This window comes from Oryza sativa, chromosome 5, assembly GCF_034140825.1.
Source record: "Oryza sativa Japonica Group chromosome 5, ASM3414082v1".
Classification (NCBI taxonomy): Eukaryota; Viridiplantae; Streptophyta; class Magnoliopsida; order Poales; family Poaceae; genus Oryza; species Oryza sativa.
This window is the reverse complement of record NC_089039.1, coordinates 9,462,427-9,482,909: the sequence shown is the minus strand read 5'-3', so window position 1 is coordinate 9,482,909 and position 20,483 is coordinate 9,462,427. Positions and strand designations below refer to the sequence as shown.

The following is a 20,483-nucleotide window of genomic DNA, read 5'->3' as shown; positions in this document are numbered from 1 at the left end:
TAATATTCGCTTTTTTATATATAAAGCATATAAATGTTAACTATGATATGCTACATATGCAGATTGACTTAGCTAGTAGTAGTTCTTTATTGGTGAGAGGCCGTTTTGTTTTGCATGTTTAGTTTTTAGTTGATCGGTTGATCATTATTAGGCTCTTGAGTAGAAAAGTACTCGCGTGCTGTTGTAAGGTAAGTTCGCATGAGTATTTTATGTAGGTTAATAATACTCTTGTTTCGGACAAGGCTATGGTTAAAATTTAAAACCTTTAACTACAAATAATATCTAAAATATTTTATCTTACATATATGAAACCATATGACTAGTCTTATAAAATACTTTAACAAAAACATGTATTCATTGATATTATTATATACTCCCTTCATCCAAAAGTTCAAAGACCTATTTCTTCTGTCACCAAGACTAAGAAGTAATTAACTCATCTATCATGTGACAAAACCTATAAAAGCAAGTTTAATAGTACAGCTAACTATTGGCTCTAAATTACATAGTCAATTTAATAGTCAATTCATACAATATGTACCTATGTCTGGTCCCACCTGTCATGCACACATGCATCTTAGAGTCCGTGCTGTAGCTGGCTACAAATCTGTAACCCGCTGCTTTTCTCTCTCATCTTTTATCTCCTTAAAATATGTTTATAGCTGACTTATAGTTTGCTATTGTACCTACTCTAAACTATACACATGCACGCATGCATGCAATCAATAAGTATTAAGATGGTTTCTTGATTCTGGTTAACAATTTAATTTAGCACATAGATACTATAGATAAGGTTTAGACTTTTGGAAAAACCAAAAAAATTAAATAGGTCATAAACTTTTGGAATTTTTTAGAACTATAAACTTTTGGATAGAGGGAGTATATATTGTACTGAAAAATGGTGATCAAAGTTGCTCTTAGAGTTTTTTTTTTTTCAAAATTATATTACTATCAACCCAGAGAAAATAATTTGTAAACTTCCGCGTACACACAAGTATTCAAACTTAAATGTATGGCATAAATGACTCATGCTAATACTATAAAATTTCAACTTTTGGACACAACTGTCTCCTACTTACCCCTCCCAACATGTACTTACCAGAACTAGTGCATCCTCCATCTCTGTTGAGGCAGAGTAGATGAGGCTATTGTACTTACCATAACTTTCAGCTGGACCGGCTGGATGCATTCAGAGTAAAGTCATATAGGGTGTGTTTGGTTGCCTGCATCAGGCTTGGCCTATATCCGGAGATGCAACTTCCGCTTGTTTGGTTAGTAAGTACGAGTACCGAACATCTCGATTAGTAAGTACTGCACAGCCTTGCTGCTTGACTCCAGAAGCATAGCAAGACGCTTGGAGGATTTGGTGCGTGGAATAGATAGATATGTCTAAACCATTGCTTACACTTTGCAGAGACACATATTGAGTTTGTTATCCTTGCCAAGTTTATATATAGAAGCCGTGAAAAGGTAAAATTCTTCGGTTGCATTTACGTTTCCCCTATATTTACCCACTTGCACTACTGTTCTATACCTCACCTCAGTTACCAAGTGAGACTTGTCGCAGTCTCGCACATAAACTCGTCCACGCATTTGATCTTCCACATCTCATCATCCATGCCCCAATCGGAATGCGGTCTGAGCCATATGCTTCTCAATATACCTAGCATGTTGGCTTTTAAGTGTCAGCGATATATATACTTACGATACCGAGATACGTACAACCACTACTAACAAAACCATTTTTTGTGAAGGCAATTTTAGATTTTTGCTTGATGGAATTTAGAGCCGCCACAAAGCAAAGACCAGTGAAGATTAAGATCTATCGACCGCCAACAAAAATTCGTCTTAAACCACCCGCCAACAAAGATCCATTTTTACTGGCGGTTGCCTTACACCGACCGCCAGTGAAAATTCATTTTCGCTGGCGGCTGTGTTAAATCGACCGCCAGCGAAAATTAAACCATGCAGTTGCCCTAGCCGCCAGCAAAAAGGAAACTCGAAAAGCAAAAACATATAAAATAAAACACTGCTCCGTCCACCTCCGTCAACACTCCATCCACAAATCTACATAAATTTACATCAACAATTTACAGCCAAAAATTTCCATTCACCCAAGCATTCAAGCATCACAAATATCACCACATTAAGAGGGAGAGGGGGTGGTGGCGGCGGGGGAAGGGGAGGAGGGATGAGCGGGAGAGAGAGAGAGAGAGACAGAGAGAGAGACCTGTGGAGATGTCGCCTCGCGCCTCCCCGTCCTGAGCGCCGCCGCCCGCGCCCGAGCCCGCGCCGGTGCCCACGCCCGAGCACCGCTGCCCTCTCCTCCATCGCTCGCGCCCAAGCGCCGCCGCCCTTTCCTCCGTCGCCTGCACCCAAGCACCGCCGCCCAAGCCCGAGCTCGCCGCCCGGCGCCGACTTTGGACCGTCCTGAGCTCGCCGCCGTCGTCTCCTCCGTCGCCCGCGCCCGAGAGCCGCCGCCCACACCCGAGCTCGCGCTCCGCCGCCTGCGCCCCGTGCCCGAGGGATACCGCCCTGTGGATCTGGAGGGAGGAGGAGATGTTGGATCTGGAGGGACTAGGGAAGAGGAGAGAGTTGTTGGATAAGGATGGGTAGGTGGATAATTAAAGAGCGGTGGGGGCGCGGTGAATTTTTAATGGCGTGATTCTTTCAAGGCGGCGCTCTTCATTAGGTTAAGAAGACCGCCAGTAAAAATAGGATTATTTTTGTAAGCGGACTTCTTGACCTACAACCAGCGAAAATGGATTTTTATTGGCGGTCCAAAACCCTCTATCCCTCATTATAATTTCGCAAGCGGATTTTTCATTTAATCGCCAGCGAAAAAATAGGATACCGTCATGAAAAATCGTTTTTTTAGTAGTGAACCAAACTTATATGCTATAGAAAATAACATTAAAATCACCATAAAGTACAGGAGTGTAGTAAATAGTAGATGGGCAAATAATGTACATTATTAGATAAATAGTGGTCTCATTTGTCCACTTTATTATAGCTAATTGCTATGGGGGTGCTAATCAGCGCATGCGCGCTGGATGGGCAAGTCTCCCACATTGTCTCCATTGTATATTTTCCCGGGCGTCTCTCTGTCCACACAGAGAATGAGCAGAGCGGAGCGAGTGACGATGACGGCAGTGCCCCTCTTCGGCGCTAGCGAGACCGTTTGGTAACCAGGGTACTCTTTCTGTACCACCGCTTAACACCGTGACACCACCCCGCCTCGCCAGCACTGACATGCATCAACGGGTCTACGCAACCCCACTGAGCCAGCCTCCTCCCGACTCCCGTCCCATTTGCCTCGCTTTTCCCCCACAATCAGCACCAACGTATCACCGCTACCGACCCCATGGCTCCGGCTGCACCTCCATTGTTTGCCCTTGTCCACTATCTACCACCGGTCCACCGCCTCCCAGGCCACTCCTGTAAGCCCGATCTCCACTTCCAAGTGCCACCCTCCCCTAACCCCACCCCTGAAACCCTGACCTGACACTTGTTGTCATGCTATCGAAAAGCTGTTCACGAGATGGCTAGGTCATGCAATTAAGCTTTCCGCGGTTGGCCTGCTTGAATTGTAAAGATAAAAATTCCATTTGTTAAATATATATGCTGCATATTTTTTTAATATAATGTATTGCTAGTTTGCGCCATGAATAGATTTTTGTGATGAAGTTACAGCTGATGCCCCTTCCCCCGCTCGAGCATTTTCTTTTTCTTTTTTGCGATTTTCTTTTTTCGACTTTGGCGACTCCGTCCCTCGGCACGTTTTCCTTTTTTTTTTGTTTTTTCGTTTTTCTTAATCTTCGGCACACATAATAAATCTTGAAAGTTTTCAAATCTTGACTTAAAAGTTTTCAAATTTCGAGTTGAAAGTTTCAAGTCTAAGTTAAAAGTTTTTCGAATTTGAGATGACAAGTTTAAAGTTTTCAAAATTTGACTTAAAAATTTAAATTTTGAGTTGAAGTTTTCAAAGTTTGAGTTGAATGTTTTCAAAATTTTACTTAAAAGTTTAAATCTTGAGTTAAATTTTTTTTAGTTTTAATTTGAAAGTTCAAATTTAGAGTTTAGAGTTTTAAAATTTGGGTATGATTTTTAATTTTTTTAATAGAAAGTTTTAATTTTTATTTGAAAGTTTCAGGTTTAATTTTTTTTTAATCCGTTAGTAAAAATAACGACCTTCGAGGAAAAAAAAGAAAAAACTACCTTGATTACTACTCCCGAGAAAGAAAAGGGCTTATCGTAGATGGGCTGAAAAACGACGTGCGTGTGACCTCCCTTGCCAACGTGAATTAGGGGCTATTCAGATTATAGCCAAAATAAACCTTACCAATATTAAAATTTTGGTAAGTTAGTGATATTATTAAAATTTTGGTAGAATTTCTTATGTATTTACCAAAGTTTGGCATAAAACTAAATATATACACATTTTTGATAACTTTATTTAAAAAAGGTATGGTTTGAAAATGGAAAAATGGCATCAATCTGAACAGTTCCTTATGAATTCTGCGGGAGACAAGCCTATGCTTTCACCATGCAGAAATCTACCAGCAATCTTTGCAAAACTAAAAGGAGACAAGATGCATCCTAATGAACAATCTGTTGGGCCATTCTGACAATCCTTGAGCTTTGGCAAATATAGTACCGAAGTATATTTTTGCAACTGTAACCCTTAACCCAACATATATGTATTACAACCTCATCATTAACGTACTATATGTACCAAAATACTCTCAGATGTTCAACTAGAATACTACTAGTAGGAATAGAATCATAGGGTTGAAAATTGTAGACCTAGGATCATCATCAGACTAAACAAGATGGGCATTTGATCGACCCGTCTGGTAGTCATCACGAGCTATCTCATAATTCTGCTTGAGCTCCTCGTAGTGCTTCAGTGAAGCCTCTGAGAACTTTGTCAGGCGATCCAGAACCGTAGTTAGCTTTGACTGCAACCCTTCCACTGCTTCCACGCTTCCACTCACCTCCTGCTCGTTATTCTCCAGCATCCCACATTCCTGCGACTCGTTTCTAGACTGCGATTCGGTCGTCGTTTTGTCCTGATGATCGGCCGGGTGGTCAAACGAACCGCGCAGGAGCTGCATCACCTCTTTGATGGACTTGCAGAGCTCATCTGTGGGGAGTGACTGTGACTCCATCATGGCAAGCCAGTCTCTGCAGAGGACAAAGATCGGAGGGGAGAGCGCGTGGCGGGGAGGGAAAGAGACCTTGCGCTTGCGCCTCCGTCTGTCCTGGGCTGGCTGCAGGACACACTTCTGGAGCCACGCGTTGAGGGACTCGACGTAGGACTTGTGAGCAGTGACCCAGATCCTGAAGCTGGACGAGAAGCAGTCCAACTCGTTCCAGAGATGCGCTGCGGCCCTGCGGTGGTGCTCACCTTGCTGCACCATGGTCGAACTCTTGACATGGTATGCCAGTGATATTGTGATGAATTGTTTGTGGTGGCATTCTAACATTGCTTTCCACATTCTGATTAACCTGCACGAGGTATGTGTGGTCAGTTCAAGGTTTAATATGCAAGAAATGAGTTGAACTTTAAAATCAACATAATCCAAGTTGTTTTTTCACTACAGCTTAAGTTAGAAATGTGAGACTTCAAATTGTCCAACAAAACATGGTTCTTGAAAGATAGTGAATCGTTATATTCTAATTTTCAATGTTCTAGCACCAAACTTAAATTGTGAGTAATGTTGACAGTTCAAATGCTCCTACCAAACGCACGAAAAAGGAAATATCAAACTTCAACAAATGCACTGTATCCAACAATTGTGATAAAGTATGCAAGATCAAGTTACGGCACTGCTAAATCAGCTCGACAAGTTTGATATTTAAGTACAAGTAGGTGATGTTTAAGTACAAGTTTATACCCTTGGATCAGCTCGACAAGTTGTGGCTGCAGTTCTTCATCCCTTATCTTCTCTATTCTTTTTGATATTGCATCAACAGCCTGGATCGCAACAGACACCCTGGAATGAAGATCCTTCACAACAGCTCTGGTCTTATCAATCAGTTGAGCATTTAGACCTCGTGCAAATTGGCGCCGGAGAAGGTTACATTTCTCATCATAAGTCTTTCTAACATGTTCACTAGCCTACAGAAACAAAATAATGCAGTATCAGTGATCCATTATGCCAATGACAGTCCTACAGAGAGGGCAAAATTTCATATTAATAACTTTCAGCCTGCATACTGTCTTTGCTAATTATTGTACAAGAGTTCAATTCTGCTGACAAATTAGAAACTAAATTGTATTATCAATACAAATAACTATACAAAATATGCTTTGTATTGTCAGGTCTTCTGGCAAGAGATATCTTTTAAATAAAAATTTGAGAACTGCAACTAAAATAGACCAAATTTCACTTGAGGTATACAATAAAGCAAATATCTTTTGTAGACAAGTGACACTAATGATGAATTCCCAATCAACAGCCAGGAGTAGAGACTTGCACGCAATACTAAAGAAATCTCACTGCACAAGTGCACATGTACTGAAAATGTACCTTGATTTCATCATGTAGTTTTCTCTCCCAAGCATGTAACCTATCCAAGGTAGACGAGTGGCTTCCAGATACCATGGCGAATTGCTCAACAAAATCACTGTTACTATCACCCACATCATCAGTAATCATTGCTGCTGTAAGTGGACTCTTAGATGATGAGGACAAAGATGATACAGAACGCTTCCAAGTGACAACTTTTGAGATATTCTGTGCAGTTTCTACAGAAAACCTCAAAATTAGTACTTCAAACAAATGTTATGGTAAAAATATGAGAAGAGGTCAGTAAAGCATCCTACTTACCCTGGTTGAGAATATTCTCACGATTGCAGCAGACTCGAAGTGCGGACACAAATCGGGCAGTAGGTGGCTTGCCTGGAGAACCTGGTATTTGAGGAATAAAACAAAGATATGGAGTTCCATCAAACAATGTCGGGCATGGTGCAGGGGAAAAAACAGACAAGACAATGACTCAGCATATGATTATCACCTGGAATCTTAGCACATATATCAAGTCTGATCTTCTTTGTCTCAAGCATTCTGGAAACCTCATTCCCAGCTTCTGCGGCACGTACAAACCGAGTTTCAATGTCTTTCATGCTTGACACAAAATCTTTTGCTCTATGAGTGATGAACTCTGAAGGGTCTTCTGCTTCTGTGCACAATTCTTTTTCCATGTCATCTTCCTCCACCTTTGCTCCAACTTGCCCAGAAGTAGTAGCTTCAGTTGTAACCTCAACCGATCCACTTGGCTTACTCATCCCACCTTTCTTTGCTTGGGCTTCTTGCTTAGGTGCTGCATTATCACCAGGAAGCTCTGGGTGCATTCGATCAGACCTGTTTGTTGTTTCTTCTCTCAGCGAGACTGCTTCAGATTCCCTTGAATCTCTCAGGCCCTTCAATCTACTAAAATTTAATGTCACTCCATTCTCATTATTTGAGGTGGCACTACCAGAAGTATAATTGGAATCGAAGAAGTCCCACGAGGTACATAATTCAGGGGGCAATGGTGGTGGTGGTGGCACAAAGGTAGATACCGGGGATTCTTGCCCCACAAAGTCAGCAGCAGATGGATCAATAGTGAACGTCAAAGGTTTTGTTCCTGCTGCTTTCATGTAATGGATCTTTGTTGAGGGAGGAGTCAGCTGACTACCTCGATGTACTGGGGAGCCAGTGCTCTCTACTGCTCGAGAAGGTGATGGAGAAGCCATAGAAGAATGTGATGGTGACTTATCTGCTTCTGAAATGGACAGTGATGATTCTGGTGAGATCTCAGACTCTGCATACCGCCGCAATGCAGTACCCACACTACGGAGGGACTGAGTATATGATAGGTGTGATGCCGACAGTGCATCTCTTGAATCAATAGCTCGCCTGATATGGCGCATTCGCTCCTTGCATAGAACTAGGGCATCCTCACCAGTGGCTTTGGATGGCGAAGAACCCATTGTGTTCAACGAACCAACAAATACTATTCTACAATGTTTTTGAGACCAACAGATTCATCAAAAGACCAGCTACAACCACAAGCTACCACTGAGTAGAATTCCTCCCTGAAACTGGCAGTAGTCTTCAGTCCTTGGATCTAATCGAAACAACAAAGAAGAAAGGTCATGCTTCCAGCTAGTAGAAATAACTAACAATAGAAAGAACATTAAGTAAAGCATAATCTTAAAATAAACTAGTGAAATCCAAATTACACCAATAAAACAATTTTGAACAGAGGCACAAAATTCGTCACATATCCTTCTAACTTGAGCTATAGATGCCCAACTCAACAGAAAGTCTTTAAAAAGTTCACTCCATCAGGCAATTAGCCGGCACATCTGCAGGCCTCACAAGAATTACTCCACGGGCAACATTCATCTCTATCTTTGTTGAAAACTCAGCCTCCTCAGACCTCCAAAGTTCCAACTCTTCAAGCATCATCCATGGCGGCCGCCGGTGCAGGGAACATGCACCGGCAAGAACCAATGTCATGGGCTAAGGTAAAGAGCAAAAGAACTAAAGGAACAACCTTTGCTCCCCTACCCTTGCTAACCTAAAAATGCTCAAGAAATCATTACCCAATGGCCAAATGCACCAAGTCCATTCAAGCGAACGCCTTTGACTGAGCAATTTAGGGATTAAGGCAAACACCAGAGCAGCAAGAGTAAAATGGTGAGAAAAGCAACAAGCAAAGTCACCTTTCTCCGATTCCTAGCTCTGACCAAGTAACAACAACATCATAGATTCATAGATTCATAAATTCACCACCTCAAAAGCAACACCCACAATGCCATAATCTTTCTCGATGCAGATACCAAATCCTGATGAAATGACCCAGCAGGCTCAGGTTCTTTAGATTAAAAAAAAAACAATAAGTGTGCCCTACCACCACGACATGGGCAAAAGGGGAGAAAAGAAAAACATAAAGAGAGGGCTAAAATAAAATAGTTCCCCACATATAGTATTCTCTTCCTTCTTGCTAGTTGCTACCAAAATCCCAGTCCAATGTGGTCCTCACAAATCGCAAATCACCAACAAAATCAACAAAAATAATGCAGCACAGGAAGCCAAGCAACAATCACAAGCACACTGCACCCTAAACCCAACCGAAACCCCCCAGGACAGCACCAAAGAACCCTCCTTTGCCTCATCTCTGAGACTCTCTGACCATCACAAACCAAGAACCTACCACAATCTATTAAAACATCAAGACAAGAGACCTCACCGGAGCCTGAACAGGCGGCGGCGGCGGAGGAGGAGGAGGAGGCGGCGGCTGGACTAAACGGGAGCAGCGGCAATGCGGTGCGGGCGACCGCTGTCGATCGATCCGGGTCACATGCGCACACCAGCCGCCTCCTGTCGATTTGTTTGGTTCTCGGAGAGTGGAGTACTAGTCCTGGTAGACTACTCCTACCACTAGCACACTAGCAGTAGTAGGAGTACTAGAGAGATAAGTAACCGTTAATGGCGGTGGAGAGAGAGAGAGTGCGGTGCAGTGGTGTGGACTGTGGAGTGAGGTGGGTGGAGACTGGAGAGTTGGAGACAAGGGAATGAGAGCGAGGGGAGATAAATGGAGGTGGGGGCAGGAATCTACCCTGATGGCCCATCAGATGGAGGTGATGCCGTGATGGGCAGATCTTTTTACCCCCTCCACAGCTCCACTGCATTGGTTGGGATTACAAATCTTTTTTTCAGAAAGAAAAAAAGTGTTGTTTTTACTATAGGTAAATATCTGGGAAAATATATAGTGCAAAAACAAACCAGAAAATTACCGTATGGTTAAAAATTAATGTTTTAAATTTGTCCATTTTACTAGAAAAATTACTTCCAAATTTAATTTAATAGGAATAAAATTTTTACTCAACGTAATATGGATAAATCTCAAATATCTATTTATAAATATTTTCTAGGTTTGCACTATATATATTTTTTCCAAATATCTTGTGTGCACTTTGGTTAGGATTGAAGTGAGAGCGGCCATGTAAAACTAAAAATAGCGATGAAAACGGTCGGAGTCGGTATCATATCTTCGAAAACGATTCTTGATCTATAGAGGATTAACTATATTTATCAATTTAAGTGTTTAGTGTTGATAACAATACAATGTTTAAAGAAATTAAAAAAATGAATCACTAGTACAAAAAAAGAACATACAGGTGGTCACCATAGGTGCTAGAAATGCTAAAATCGGCACTTCTAGTGCTTTTCCCGTCCAAAACACGCATCCAAGGAACACCATCAGCTAGAACAGACACCTTTATGGAGAGATAGGAGCCAGTTCTAAATAAAAACCGATACCTATAGTATTAGTGTTAGTTTTATTAGAAGAAACGACACATATAATATATTACATGTCCTGGTTTTTTAATAAGCAACACCTATATTTATATTGTAGGTGTCGGTTAGAAAACTGGACTAAGCTGAATCTTTCCACCTCTCTCTCTCCCTTATCTTTTCCTCATTCTCTCTGCCTTTTGCCCTCTCCCACTCTATCCATCTCTCAGCTCTCTCTCTCGCCCCCTCTCTCTCTCCACCACACCACCAGGCGGAGGCAGCGGTGGCCTGGCGGTGGGAGGGTAGGCGGCAGCGCCCTCCCCTCCACCAGATCTGGCGGAAGCAGAGGTGGCAGCGGCCCCGTGGCACGCCCTCCCCTCCGCTCCATCCGATTGGAGGGGAGGCGGTGACGGCCTAGTGACTGCGGCGGTGCCCTCCTCTTTGCCAGATCTGGTGGGAGGGGAAACGGTGGTGGTGGTGACACCCTCCCCTCCGCTCCATCCGACGGGAGGGGAGTCTCGCCCTTCCTCCTGTCCCTCGGGCGACGGCGGCGGCGGCAGCGGTGGTGGTGGTGGAGAAGGCGACGGCGCCCTCCTCCTCATCTCCATCCCATGACAGCATGGTGGTGGAGAAGGCCAGAGCAGAGGGCGAGGTGACGGTTCTTGAATGATGTTCTTGATGTGTTCTTGATGAATGATGAATGATGTTCTTGATATGCTTGGGTCGGATTGATTCGAGCCGAGCCAGCATTCCTTTGGCTTGTTTATCCTTATATGTGCCGGTTGGGAAATGCAACACCTATGAGGCGCGTCATGGGTGGGGCCTTGACTGCGGTGGGCGATGAGAGAGGTGTGCGGCGGGTAGAAACTCAACGGCGGCGGGCTGTGGCTAGTGGGGAGAAGGGTGGTGGTCGGTAAGAGAGGCTCGCAGTGGCCCCTTCCTCTTGCCTTCACCGTTGCAAACTTGCAATCGCGTGCCGCCATCCAGCTGTCTCGATCTACACGTAAATCCGAAGGTGAGAAGGACAACGCCATGGTGTGCCGTCCCGATTTCACACACATCTCGGACCCCGTCGCCGCCCCTTGCCCCTTGTTCCCGTTGTCCCGTCCCGATGGGAATTGCAGTGGGCAGGTAGGATGCCATCACCGCCCACTTCTAGAGGCGATGTCTCGTTGGATCCCTGGTGGCAAAGCCCGCCAGCCAGTTATTCCTCTCACCACCCACCACTAGCCTCCATCCTCTTCACCGCCTGCCGCTCCGCCGTCCTCCTCGCCACCCGCCGCCGTCCTCCTCACTACCCACCGCTGGTCTTCTCCTCACCACTCGCCACCTCGTGAGATGGGAACAGCGGAGGAAAAGAGAGATAGGTGGAGAGGCTCTAACATGTGGGGCCCATGCTGACTCAGCGATTGACTCGGATCAAGTTGCCACGTCGGACAAAACCACCCACTATACTGTCATGGGACGTACGTTGCACCAGTTTTGGCAGTTGAGGGACCCGTTGCATCTCGTATTTCGATTCTAGGACAAAAATCGAACTCGCTGGAACCTATAAAATGAACCTATTCCCCTCACCATCAGGGCTCAGCTTCCAGCACGATTCAAGGAAGATTGGGCAGAATTGTTCGCCGACTTCGAGCTTTCTGATTGCGAGGAAGACAGCCAGGAGGAGTAAGAAGGAAAGGCACAAGTTTGAGTCAAATTCCTGCAAAACTTAGCGAGGAAGAAGGAAAAGGCACAAGTTGAGTCAAATTCCTGCCAAATTCTCACAAAATTCCTCAGTTCCAAAGGAGGCATGAGTTAACATCGCTGCTGCGGAATCCAACTCAAATTGAAACCAAAACCAAAGCCAGTGTGAGAGAACTAAATCCAATTGATCAACTGCAACTGTAATGGTTCACAGTGAATTGGTTACAGATGGTACTAGTCACCAATCAAGCATTCTAGCTGAAACACTAGTTTACTCCAGTAATTTGGCAGCATGATGACCAACGTAGGAGCTAGTAGAAACTCCTTTGTAGATACTGTTATGGGTAAAGCATACCAACTGATAACACATACGCCTACTTGCCAGTATGAATGAAATGCAGCTAACTAGGCAGTACATTTTCAAGTCACTCATTTCCTAACCAGGTTGATAATATTCGGAATACATATTACACAAACACAGAGATATTTTGAGAACTAGAGTACAAAAGAAACTTGATGTTACAGGGGAGTGGAACACTTCATACTCAATCAGAATCAGAATCTTGAGCGGTTGAAGATCTGACCCTCCTGTTCATTGACATATAGGTTTCATCATCTTCATCATCCTCATCCTTCTTCTTTTCGTCAATTATACCTATATTGTTGTATGTTATCATATTTGTTACTATTTCAATTTTTGAAGTAATTGTGAAGACGTAATAGATATACCTTTCATCTTGAGTATATTTTCCAATGCTCTTGTTGAAAAATCATCTTTGCTGCCGAGGTCTTGAAACCCAATTAACCGATCAGCAGCAATGCCCTTCCTAAATAACAAAATGTCAGTTGGACAGCAAAAACAGAAAGTGTCTGACTCTTGGGTTGGTCCTCAAAAAAGTTAAGCACCAAACAGTTGAGCACATGTGATAAAAATCCATGGGTAGAAATGATGAAAGTTTATGCACTTACTTGAACAGTATCACACAGGGCAATGTTTTGATTCCCAGTTTCGTGACAAAGAACGGAGCATTCTGGATTAGTTATTTACAAGATTAGACAGCATCTTTGTTATAAAATACAATTAACTGAATGCTAATAGAGATCGCATTCTAACTTCAGCATCAAGCTTGATGAATTTAGTTCCCAAATAGATTGGTGCAAGGGCCTTCAAATGCTTATCCATGATCCTAGGAAACATTTAGATAGGTGTCCATGAATTATCATCAGGGTCAATCATAAAACATTTTGTATTGTTTTTTAAAGAACAACTTATGTCCTACTTGCAACGGTAAAATTCACGGTGGTAGAAATGGCAGATGACTTTTTCACTGCCAGTGACCTCTCCTAGGAAGTCCCCTTCAGTTATCTCCCTATATTCACCATGACCTTGCCTTTTTAGCACTTCACGCTTCTCGACCTCTTTCTGTTATGCACAGGCAAATGAATAACTTAAAGTGAAGAGTTCACAAGCTTCATGAGGGCAATATGCAGATACTACCTTGAGAGCAGCAATTCTCTCCGCATGCAACTTCTCAAGCTCTGGGTCCTATAGTGTAGTTCCACAGCATGATAGATAAAAAGGTATTCAGTGCTTCAAACTAAAGAAAAAAAAACAAGAGAAATATAAAAGATACTATAGTTCAACTCACATCCAATAATTCGTCAAGATCAACTTCATCATGGCTTGCACTTGCTGCTTGGGCTTTCTCTTTAGCTACAATTTCCTAACATGATTACTATGTCAGTATGCAGAAACAAAATCACAAGGGGGCAGAGAGAATAGTATTACCCTGTTCTGTAAGCAAATTTGTTTAAAAAGATGCAAGAGGTTCACAGCATCGGAACATGAGGGTAAAAATACTTTCACCCCCACTATAACAAGGAAATGAGTGAAAATGACACAAAGAATAAGAGAAGATAAGAACTTGCCCAATCACATTACAAGGAGTAAAGAATCAAGTATAAATAAAAAAAAAACAAGTGATGTGCATGAAGGACAGTTACATCTTTTTGTTCTATACTTTCGATGTAAACTTCAACAGTTTGTTGCTGTCAATATACAGAAAGCTCATTTTGATATAAAAAAAGAATACCGATAAACTTTACACAACATGCATTCATGTAAGAGCAAAATGCATCAGAAGTTAACCCATTACCAAAATACATAAGAACGCGCAGATGGAGCATGATCCACTGCAGCTTTGATTATTGTAAACTTGCAAGCTATACCCCAAGCTAACCACATTTACAGGCTAAATGGGAGAAGCCCTTGTTTTTGTGTACTCTGAGGTGTCATAAAGCATTACCTCCTAACCAGCATGGAATAAACTGGTCTCTATAGAGTCTAGACCCTGCACCATCACTCTATTTCCTGTCCTAGAATACAGGACTGGAGCTAATCCATCCTCCTAATGAACTATGATCCCAATCCCAATGTTCCCAACCAAAGATTGGATCATGCTACTAGGCAAGATTTTTCGCATGAACCAACATCACTCCCATAGCCAAAGGCTCAAACCTAATGCGCCTGCCCTTTCCCAAGACGAAAAATCACACTGCTGTAGTGCTGTATTACCAGGATCATCCTCCACATTGCTATATGGTTCTACCTTCAACAATCCATGCCCGCAGCACAGCTGAGCCGAGGTGAATCAGCTGCCAGTTCCAACGATAGGTGTACCGGACTACAACTCACTTCCAATTTAAAATTGAGATTTAATCGCCTGGTTCTGAGATGCAGGGATCTAGGAGCACACCAGCTCCACCACCACCAGCCAACCTGCCAGATCAGTTTTTACACCCCCCCCCCACCCCCCAACCCCTTCTTAAAAAAAAGAAAAATTACAACAAGGACATAAAATGAAAATGATAGAAGATAATAACTTGCCAATCTCATTACAAGTTGTGAAAAATCAAGTACAGATAAAAGGATAAAAGAAACAAGTTATGTGCATGAAGGACAGTTATATCTTTTTCTCTACACTATGATGCAAACCCCACACTTTTTTGCTGTAAAACTACAGAAAGACGATTTTGATATTAAAAGGACTGCCTACAAAATTTACATGACATGCATTCAGAAGGCAACAGAAGGTAAACCATTTTCAATATATAAAAGAACGGCCAGATGGATCATGATCCCCTCCAAATTTGATTATTCTAAATTGAAATAATATCTTCAACTGAGCCACGTTTATTGGCTAAATTTGAGAAGAAGCAACCTTTGATAAATGATAAAGAATTATCATCACCAATTCAGAACGGAACACAGTAGTCTCTAGACCCTACTACATCACTCTACTAGTTGTCCTGGAATACATGACTGGAGATAATCCATCCCCCCTTATGAACTAAACCTCCTCATGATCCCAACCAAAGACCACCTTCCACAACCCATGCCCGCAGCGCAGCCGAGCCAAGTGCTCCGCGGCCGAATCAACCGCCAGAGTACTAGACTATAACTCACTCCCAATCAAGAACAGTGATCTGATCTGATCCCCGCGAGATAAAGTGGCACGCGAGACCTAGGTGAACGAGCGTCGGGAGAAGAAGGGGGGGAGTGAGTGAGTCACCTTCTGGTAGTCGCGGGCGGCGGCGGCCATGACGTTGCCGAAGGCCAGGTTGGAGAGCGTCGACTTCACCGCGTCGGGATCCATGGCTGTTCCTCCCCCTCTTTGCGATGCTGCTGCTGCTGCTACTCCCTCCTCCGCGAGCACCGCCGCCGCCGCTTCTGCTCGGCCGAGATCTCCTCCCCTCCGATCCGATTCAGGTGGCGGCGCCGCGCAGAGCAGCTCGCACCGGAGCACCAGTGGCCGAGAGAGGTGACGTCGGCGCTAGCGGCGGGCGGACGAGCGGCGCCGCACGGTTTTCTTTTTTCTTTCCTTTTTTTTTTAGGCGAGCCTCGCACGATTGTGCTGTGCCGTCGCCCGGGGAACTGTACGTGCGTATGGTGTATAGCTGGGCAAATGGGCCGTGCCAAGCAGGGCCCAGCCCAAGCACGGCACGACACCGCCTGGGTGGTGCAGGCCAAGCCTGTGTTTAAGCCCATATAAGACGCGCAACCCAAGTCTTACGCACAGGAGAAATTTGGTACCACACGGGAAATCTACGTAGTCTTAGACCATTATGCTCCCACTGAGCTCGGTGGCGTGAGCTTGTCACCCCAGCTGCAGGGGGCAGGAGTTGGCAGGGTTTGGGGGATTGACGGTATAGAAGATATCTCTCTCCTAACCCACGATAGAAGCCATGGCACTGCATGGGGCGGGTGTGGTATATATAAGGTATCTCTCTCCGAATCCACAAAGAGATAGATGCCATGGGTGTGGTATATATAAGGTATTTCTCTCCGAACCCATAAAAAGATAGAAGCCATGGCACTATATTGCCAACTCCTTTTCTTTTCTTTTCTTTTCTTTTCTAAATTCTAAATGGGACTAGCTAGCTATATTTTATAGGAAAAAGGGCACTATATTGCTAACTCCTTTTCTTTTCTAAATAGGACACGGGGCGGGTGTGGTATATATAAGGTATCTCTCTCCGAACCCACAAAGAGATAGAAGCCATGGCACTATATTGCCAACTCCTTTTCTTTTCTTTTCTTTTCTTTTCTAAATTCTAAATGGGACTAGCTAGCTATATTTTATAGGAAAAAGGGCACTATATTGCTAACTCCTTTTCTTTTCTAAATAGGACACGGGTCTTTTCTTTTCTTTTCTAAATTCTAAATGGGACTAGCTAGCTATATTTTATAGGAAAAAGGGCACTATATTGCTAACTCCTTTTCTTTTCTAAATGGGACACGGGTGTTGGCAGGGTTCGGGGGATTGAGGGTATATAAGGTATCTCTCTCCGAACCCACGAAGAGTAGCCATGACACTATATTGCCAACTCCTTTTCTTTTCTAAATTCTAAATGGGACTAGCTAGCTATATTTTATAGGAAAAAGGGCACTATATTTGGGACTAGCTAGCTATATTTTATAGGAAAAAGGGCACTATATTGCTAACTCCTTTTCTTTTCTAAATGGGACTAGCTATATTTTATAGGAAAAAGGGCACTATATTGCTAACTCCTTTTCTTTTCTAAATGGGACTAGCTATATTTTATAGGGAAAAGTATGAATTACCCCCTCCCTCGAACTATCGCGATCATCCGAATTACCCCCCTGAACCACAAAACCGGACATTCTTCACCCCCAACTATGCAAACCGGACAAATTACCCCCCTCGACCCAATCCGCGGGACATTCTTCACCCCCAACTATGTAAACCGGACGAATTACCCTCCTCGACCCAATCCACGGTGGTTTTGGTCTATGAGGCAGTCCAGTCAGCATTCTATCTATAAAAAAATGTGGGACCCAATCCATGGTGGTTTTGGTCTATGTGGTGTACACGTTGCAGTCTCTCACTCTTCCTCTCTTCTCTCTCTCACTCTGTCTCACTCTTCGTCTCTCTCTCTCTCTCACGGATTGGCGGCGGTGGGTGATGCGGAGGCGAGGGAGGAGCGTGGAGGCAGGGCGAGGTGATGCGAAGCGAGGGTGCGGCGGTGAGGTGAGGCGAGCGCGGTGGCGGAGGAGGCGAGGCGGCACGGCACGCTCTTCCTCCCGTCCTTGGGCCCGGTTCGCTGCACCGGCGGCAGCGCATCGCCGGTGGACGAGGAGAGCGTGCGACGGACGGGGAGCGAGGCTGCCAGCCTGTTCTCCTCTTCTCGCCATCCTCGATCCCCTGATGCCGCTGGCCAGCCACGCCGCACCGTTGTTCCCTCCCTGAGCTCCGATGTTTCCTGAGCTCGTTTGCCTACCACCGTCACCCAAGCCACCTGCGGCATTACCCCTCTCACCGAGCTACGATGCCGCCGCGCTGAGCTTGCCGCCGCTTGTCTCCTCCTTCCAGGCATCACCGAGCTCGTGTTTGGATCTGGGGTGGTGGAGCGGGATTGGCGAGTGGAAGGGGCTGGTGGAGCGGGATTCCCGGTCACCATCCACGCCTACGTCCTCGGGTGGAACCGCATCTGCCAGTCTCCGTCGCTGATCCTGGCACGGGGAGGTGGGACGGGGTGCGGCGCGACGGCTCAGAGGAGGAGCCGCGGTGGCGGCGGTGTCCCACCGCGTGTCCCTGCGCGCCACCGCCGTGGAAGAGCCCGCCGCCCACTGCGCATCCCCGCGCGCCCACGACGAGGAGGAGGAGCCCGCCGCCCACCGCGCGTCCCCGCGCGCCCGGTTAGCCTCCGCCTCCGTCGCCGGCCGCCGTCGTCCTCGGGCCCCCTCCGCCACCCACAACTGGCTCCTTCCCCGCGCGCTGCCATCCTCACCTCGCCATTCACATCAACAAGTCGCTGGAGTCGGAGTCCTCCACCTAGCTAGCTCCGCCGCTACGCTCCTCCTCCGCCTCCGCCTCCGTGCCGACGTCCTGAGCACCGATGACTGCGCTGTCCTCGCCGACCGCCCTTCCCCGCGCTTGTCCTCGCCGTGTGCGCTGCGCGAGAGAGAAAAGAGTGTGAGAGAAAGAGAATAGAGAGAGAGGAAGAAGAGTATGACATGCGGGTCCCACAATTTTTTAATTAAAAAACGCTGACTGGATTGCCAGGTGTACGCCACGTAGACCAAAACCACCGCGGATTGGGTCGAGGGGGTAATTCGTCCGGTTTACATAGTTGAGGGTAAAGAATGTCCGGTTTTGTGGTTCACGGGGGTAATTCGGATGACCGCGATAGTTCGGGGGGGGGGTAATTCGTACTTTTTCCTATTTTACAACTAAAAACTAGCTTATACATTTATTGTCAAATTTTATAACTAAAGAAACTGGTAACTTGCCCATGCTAATGCTACAGCGACATTTAGTAATGCAAATTAATAAATGCTCACCACAGGTATTATTGCACCATGAAGTGTGCTAAATAGAACTATCCATGTTTTATTCAGGTCACTTGCAACAAAAGTTGAGTAAATATACTACAGATACATTTCAAGCCCATCTATCATGCAATAGAAGTATTTTCAGAAAGTAGACCACATACAAGGCTACTGAGTTTAAGGGTAAACTAAGGGTGATACATACATCTAAAAATATTACTCCCTTTATCCTAAAATATAACAACTTCTAACCTCAAAGTTTATCAAAAATTATAACAACTTCTTCACCATATTCTCTTCTCAACCGATCATAACTCTCCACCATTTAATTTTCTCACCTACCTCTACTTCTCAACCGATCACAACACTCTCATTTAATTATACAAACTTTTTTAATACCCGTATTCAATCCTAAAAATCCTTATATTCCGGGACGGAGGGAGTAGCATATTTGACCATTGACTAAGCTCTTCATCGGAAAACATGTAAGTGGCCTTGTTTAACAAGTTCTCGAGCACCTGAAGCCCCAGTGAACTTCATTTGATTTGCAGTGAAATCTGATATCCAATAGTCATAAAAATAAAGGGGTATCCAGATAGTGTTTTCTTCACGACATGCTGAGTCGGTAACAAAAAAAAAATTGTTAATTAGTCCACGCATCACGTTGAGATTGGCGCAAGAAAAAAAGAAGGCAAGATTTCAATCGAATTAATGACTTATAGAATACTATGTCAGCTTATTCAATAGCTTCCAACATCTCTGACCTAAAGGAAAGTTATCCACAACCTAGTAAATATTCTGCTAATAATATATCTTTTGATAATGAAACCTATAAAGGCTTATAAACAGAGGAATTACAATCGTGCAGCAAAAGTACCTTAAGGGGATTGATAGCCACTTCAATAAATCAATTAAAGAAACATCATAAACCACAAATAACCATCAATCACTGGTGGAGAAATGATCTTTGCTGGGTTGACCCAAGACCACAATAGTCCCAGTTCCAAAAAGAACCGGGACTGAAAATGATCTTTAGTCCCGGTTGAAAACCCTACCGCCATTCTATGATCTTTAGTCCCGGTTGGTGTTACCAACACCAACCGGGACTAATATCATTTTTAGTCCCGGTTCATCCCCTGTCAGATGTATGTGAGGGGGCCGAGAATCTTTAGTCCCGGTTGGTGTTGGTAAAATCTTTAGTCCAAAAAGAACCGGAACTAAAATTGAACGCGTAGTATATAATCCCTTTCACTTATCCTCTCCTCCACAATCGCAACTCACACAGATCGAATCTCTCCCCCTCTCCTCTCCTACATATCAGATCTATCCTCTCTTCCTCATCCCCTCTCCTCCACCTCCTCCCCTTCCTCCTCTCCTCCCTCTCCTCCCCTTCCTCCTCTTCCCCCACCTCCCTTTCCCATCCGGCAGGGCTGTAGGCAGCGGCCGTGGCGAGCGGCGGCAACGGCTTTGTTTTTGTTTTTTGTTTTTTTTATAATTTATGATTCACTGAGATGTATAAATTTGTGATTCATTGTATGGATCTGTGATGCATTTGATTTGTGTGTACAAGTAACTTTAAGATTTGTGATGTGGATTTGGTGATGTGAATTTGGGATGTTACTTTGATTTGGGGATTTGGGTTTCGA

The 20,483-nt window shown here is 44.5% G+C and overlaps 2 protein-coding genes and 1 long non-coding RNA gene across 4 annotated transcripts; all 3 read right to left on the bottom strand.

The window, feature by feature from the left end:
• Window positions 1–1,423: 1,423 nt before the first annotated feature.
• On the bottom strand, window positions 1,424–2,616 carry LOC136356736 (uncharacterized). Its single transcript, XR_010741671.1, has 2 exons — window positions 2,231–2,616; window positions 1,424–1,663 (listed from the first exon to the last, which is right to left on the bottom strand). It is a non-coding gene; the product is annotated as an uncharacterized lncRNA (long non-coding RNA).
• Window positions 2,617–4,614: 1,998 nt separating this feature from the next.
• Window positions 4,615–9,444, bottom strand: LOC9270982 (protein ALTERED PHOSPHATE STARVATION RESPONSE 1). Of its 2 annotated transcripts, none has more exons than XM_015782322.3 (6): window positions 9,247–9,444; window positions 7,024–8,118; window positions 6,837–6,917; window positions 6,537–6,754; window positions 5,901–6,124; window positions 4,615–5,511 (listed from the first exon to the last, which is right to left on the bottom strand). In XM_015782322.3, the coding sequence occupies exons 2-6, from the start codon at window positions 7,979–7,981 to the stop codon at window positions 4,824–4,826; spliced, it is 2,169 nt and encodes a 722-aa protein (XP_015637808.1). In that variant the 5' UTR covers window positions 7,982–8,118; window positions 9,247–9,444; the 3' UTR covers window positions 4,615–4,823. The 2 variants fall into 2 exon arrangements, with proteins under 2 accessions (XP_015637808.1, XP_025881416.1); XM_026025631.2 differs by lacking the exon at window positions 9,247–9,444 and adding an exon at window positions 8,720–8,834.
• A 2,706-nt stretch (window positions 9,445–12,150) lies between these two features.
• Window positions 12,151–15,908, bottom strand: LOC4338227 (thioredoxin domain-containing protein PLP3A). Its single transcript, XM_015781939.3, has 8 exons — window positions 15,557–15,908; window positions 13,634–13,708; window positions 13,483–13,530; window positions 13,265–13,407; window positions 13,099–13,171; window positions 12,954–13,015; window positions 12,714–12,811; window positions 12,151–12,639 (listed from the first exon to the last, which is right to left on the bottom strand). Exons 1-8 carry the CDS (start codon window positions 15,638–15,640, stop codon window positions 12,530–12,532), a joined length of 693 nt encoding a protein of 230 aa, XP_015637425.1. The 5' UTR covers window positions 15,641–15,908; the 3' UTR covers window positions 12,151–12,529.
• Window positions 15,909–20,483: the final 4,575 nt, after the last annotated feature.

Excerpts from the sequence above, each read along its gene's own strand:
- LOC9270982 (XM_015782322.3), bottom strand. The coding sequence starts at position 7,981 with ATGGGTTCTTCGCCATCCAAAGCCACTGGTGAGGATGCCCTAGTTCTA. Across the intron at positions 6,918-7,023 it reads TATATGTGCTAAGATTCCAG|GTTCTCCAGGCAAGCCACCT; the intron begins GTGATAATCATA and ends CTCAAATACCAG. Across the intron at positions 6,125-6,536 it reads AACTACATGATGAAATCAAG|GCTAGTGAACATGTTAGAAA; the intron begins GTACATTTTCAG and ends TTGTTTCTGTAG.
- LOC4338227 (XM_015781939.3), bottom strand. The coding sequence starts at position 15,640 with ATGGATCCCGACGCGGTGAAGTCGACGCTCTCCAACCTGGCCTTCGGC. Across the intron at positions 13,709-15,556 it reads CCGCCCGCGACTACCAGAAG|GAAATTGTAGCTAAAGAGAA; the intron begins GTGACTCACTCA and ends TAATCATGTTAG. Across the intron at positions 13,408-13,482 it reads AGAGAATTGCTGCTCTCAAG|AAAGAGGTCGAGAAGCGTGA; the intron begins GTAGTATCTGCA and ends TGTGCATAACAG.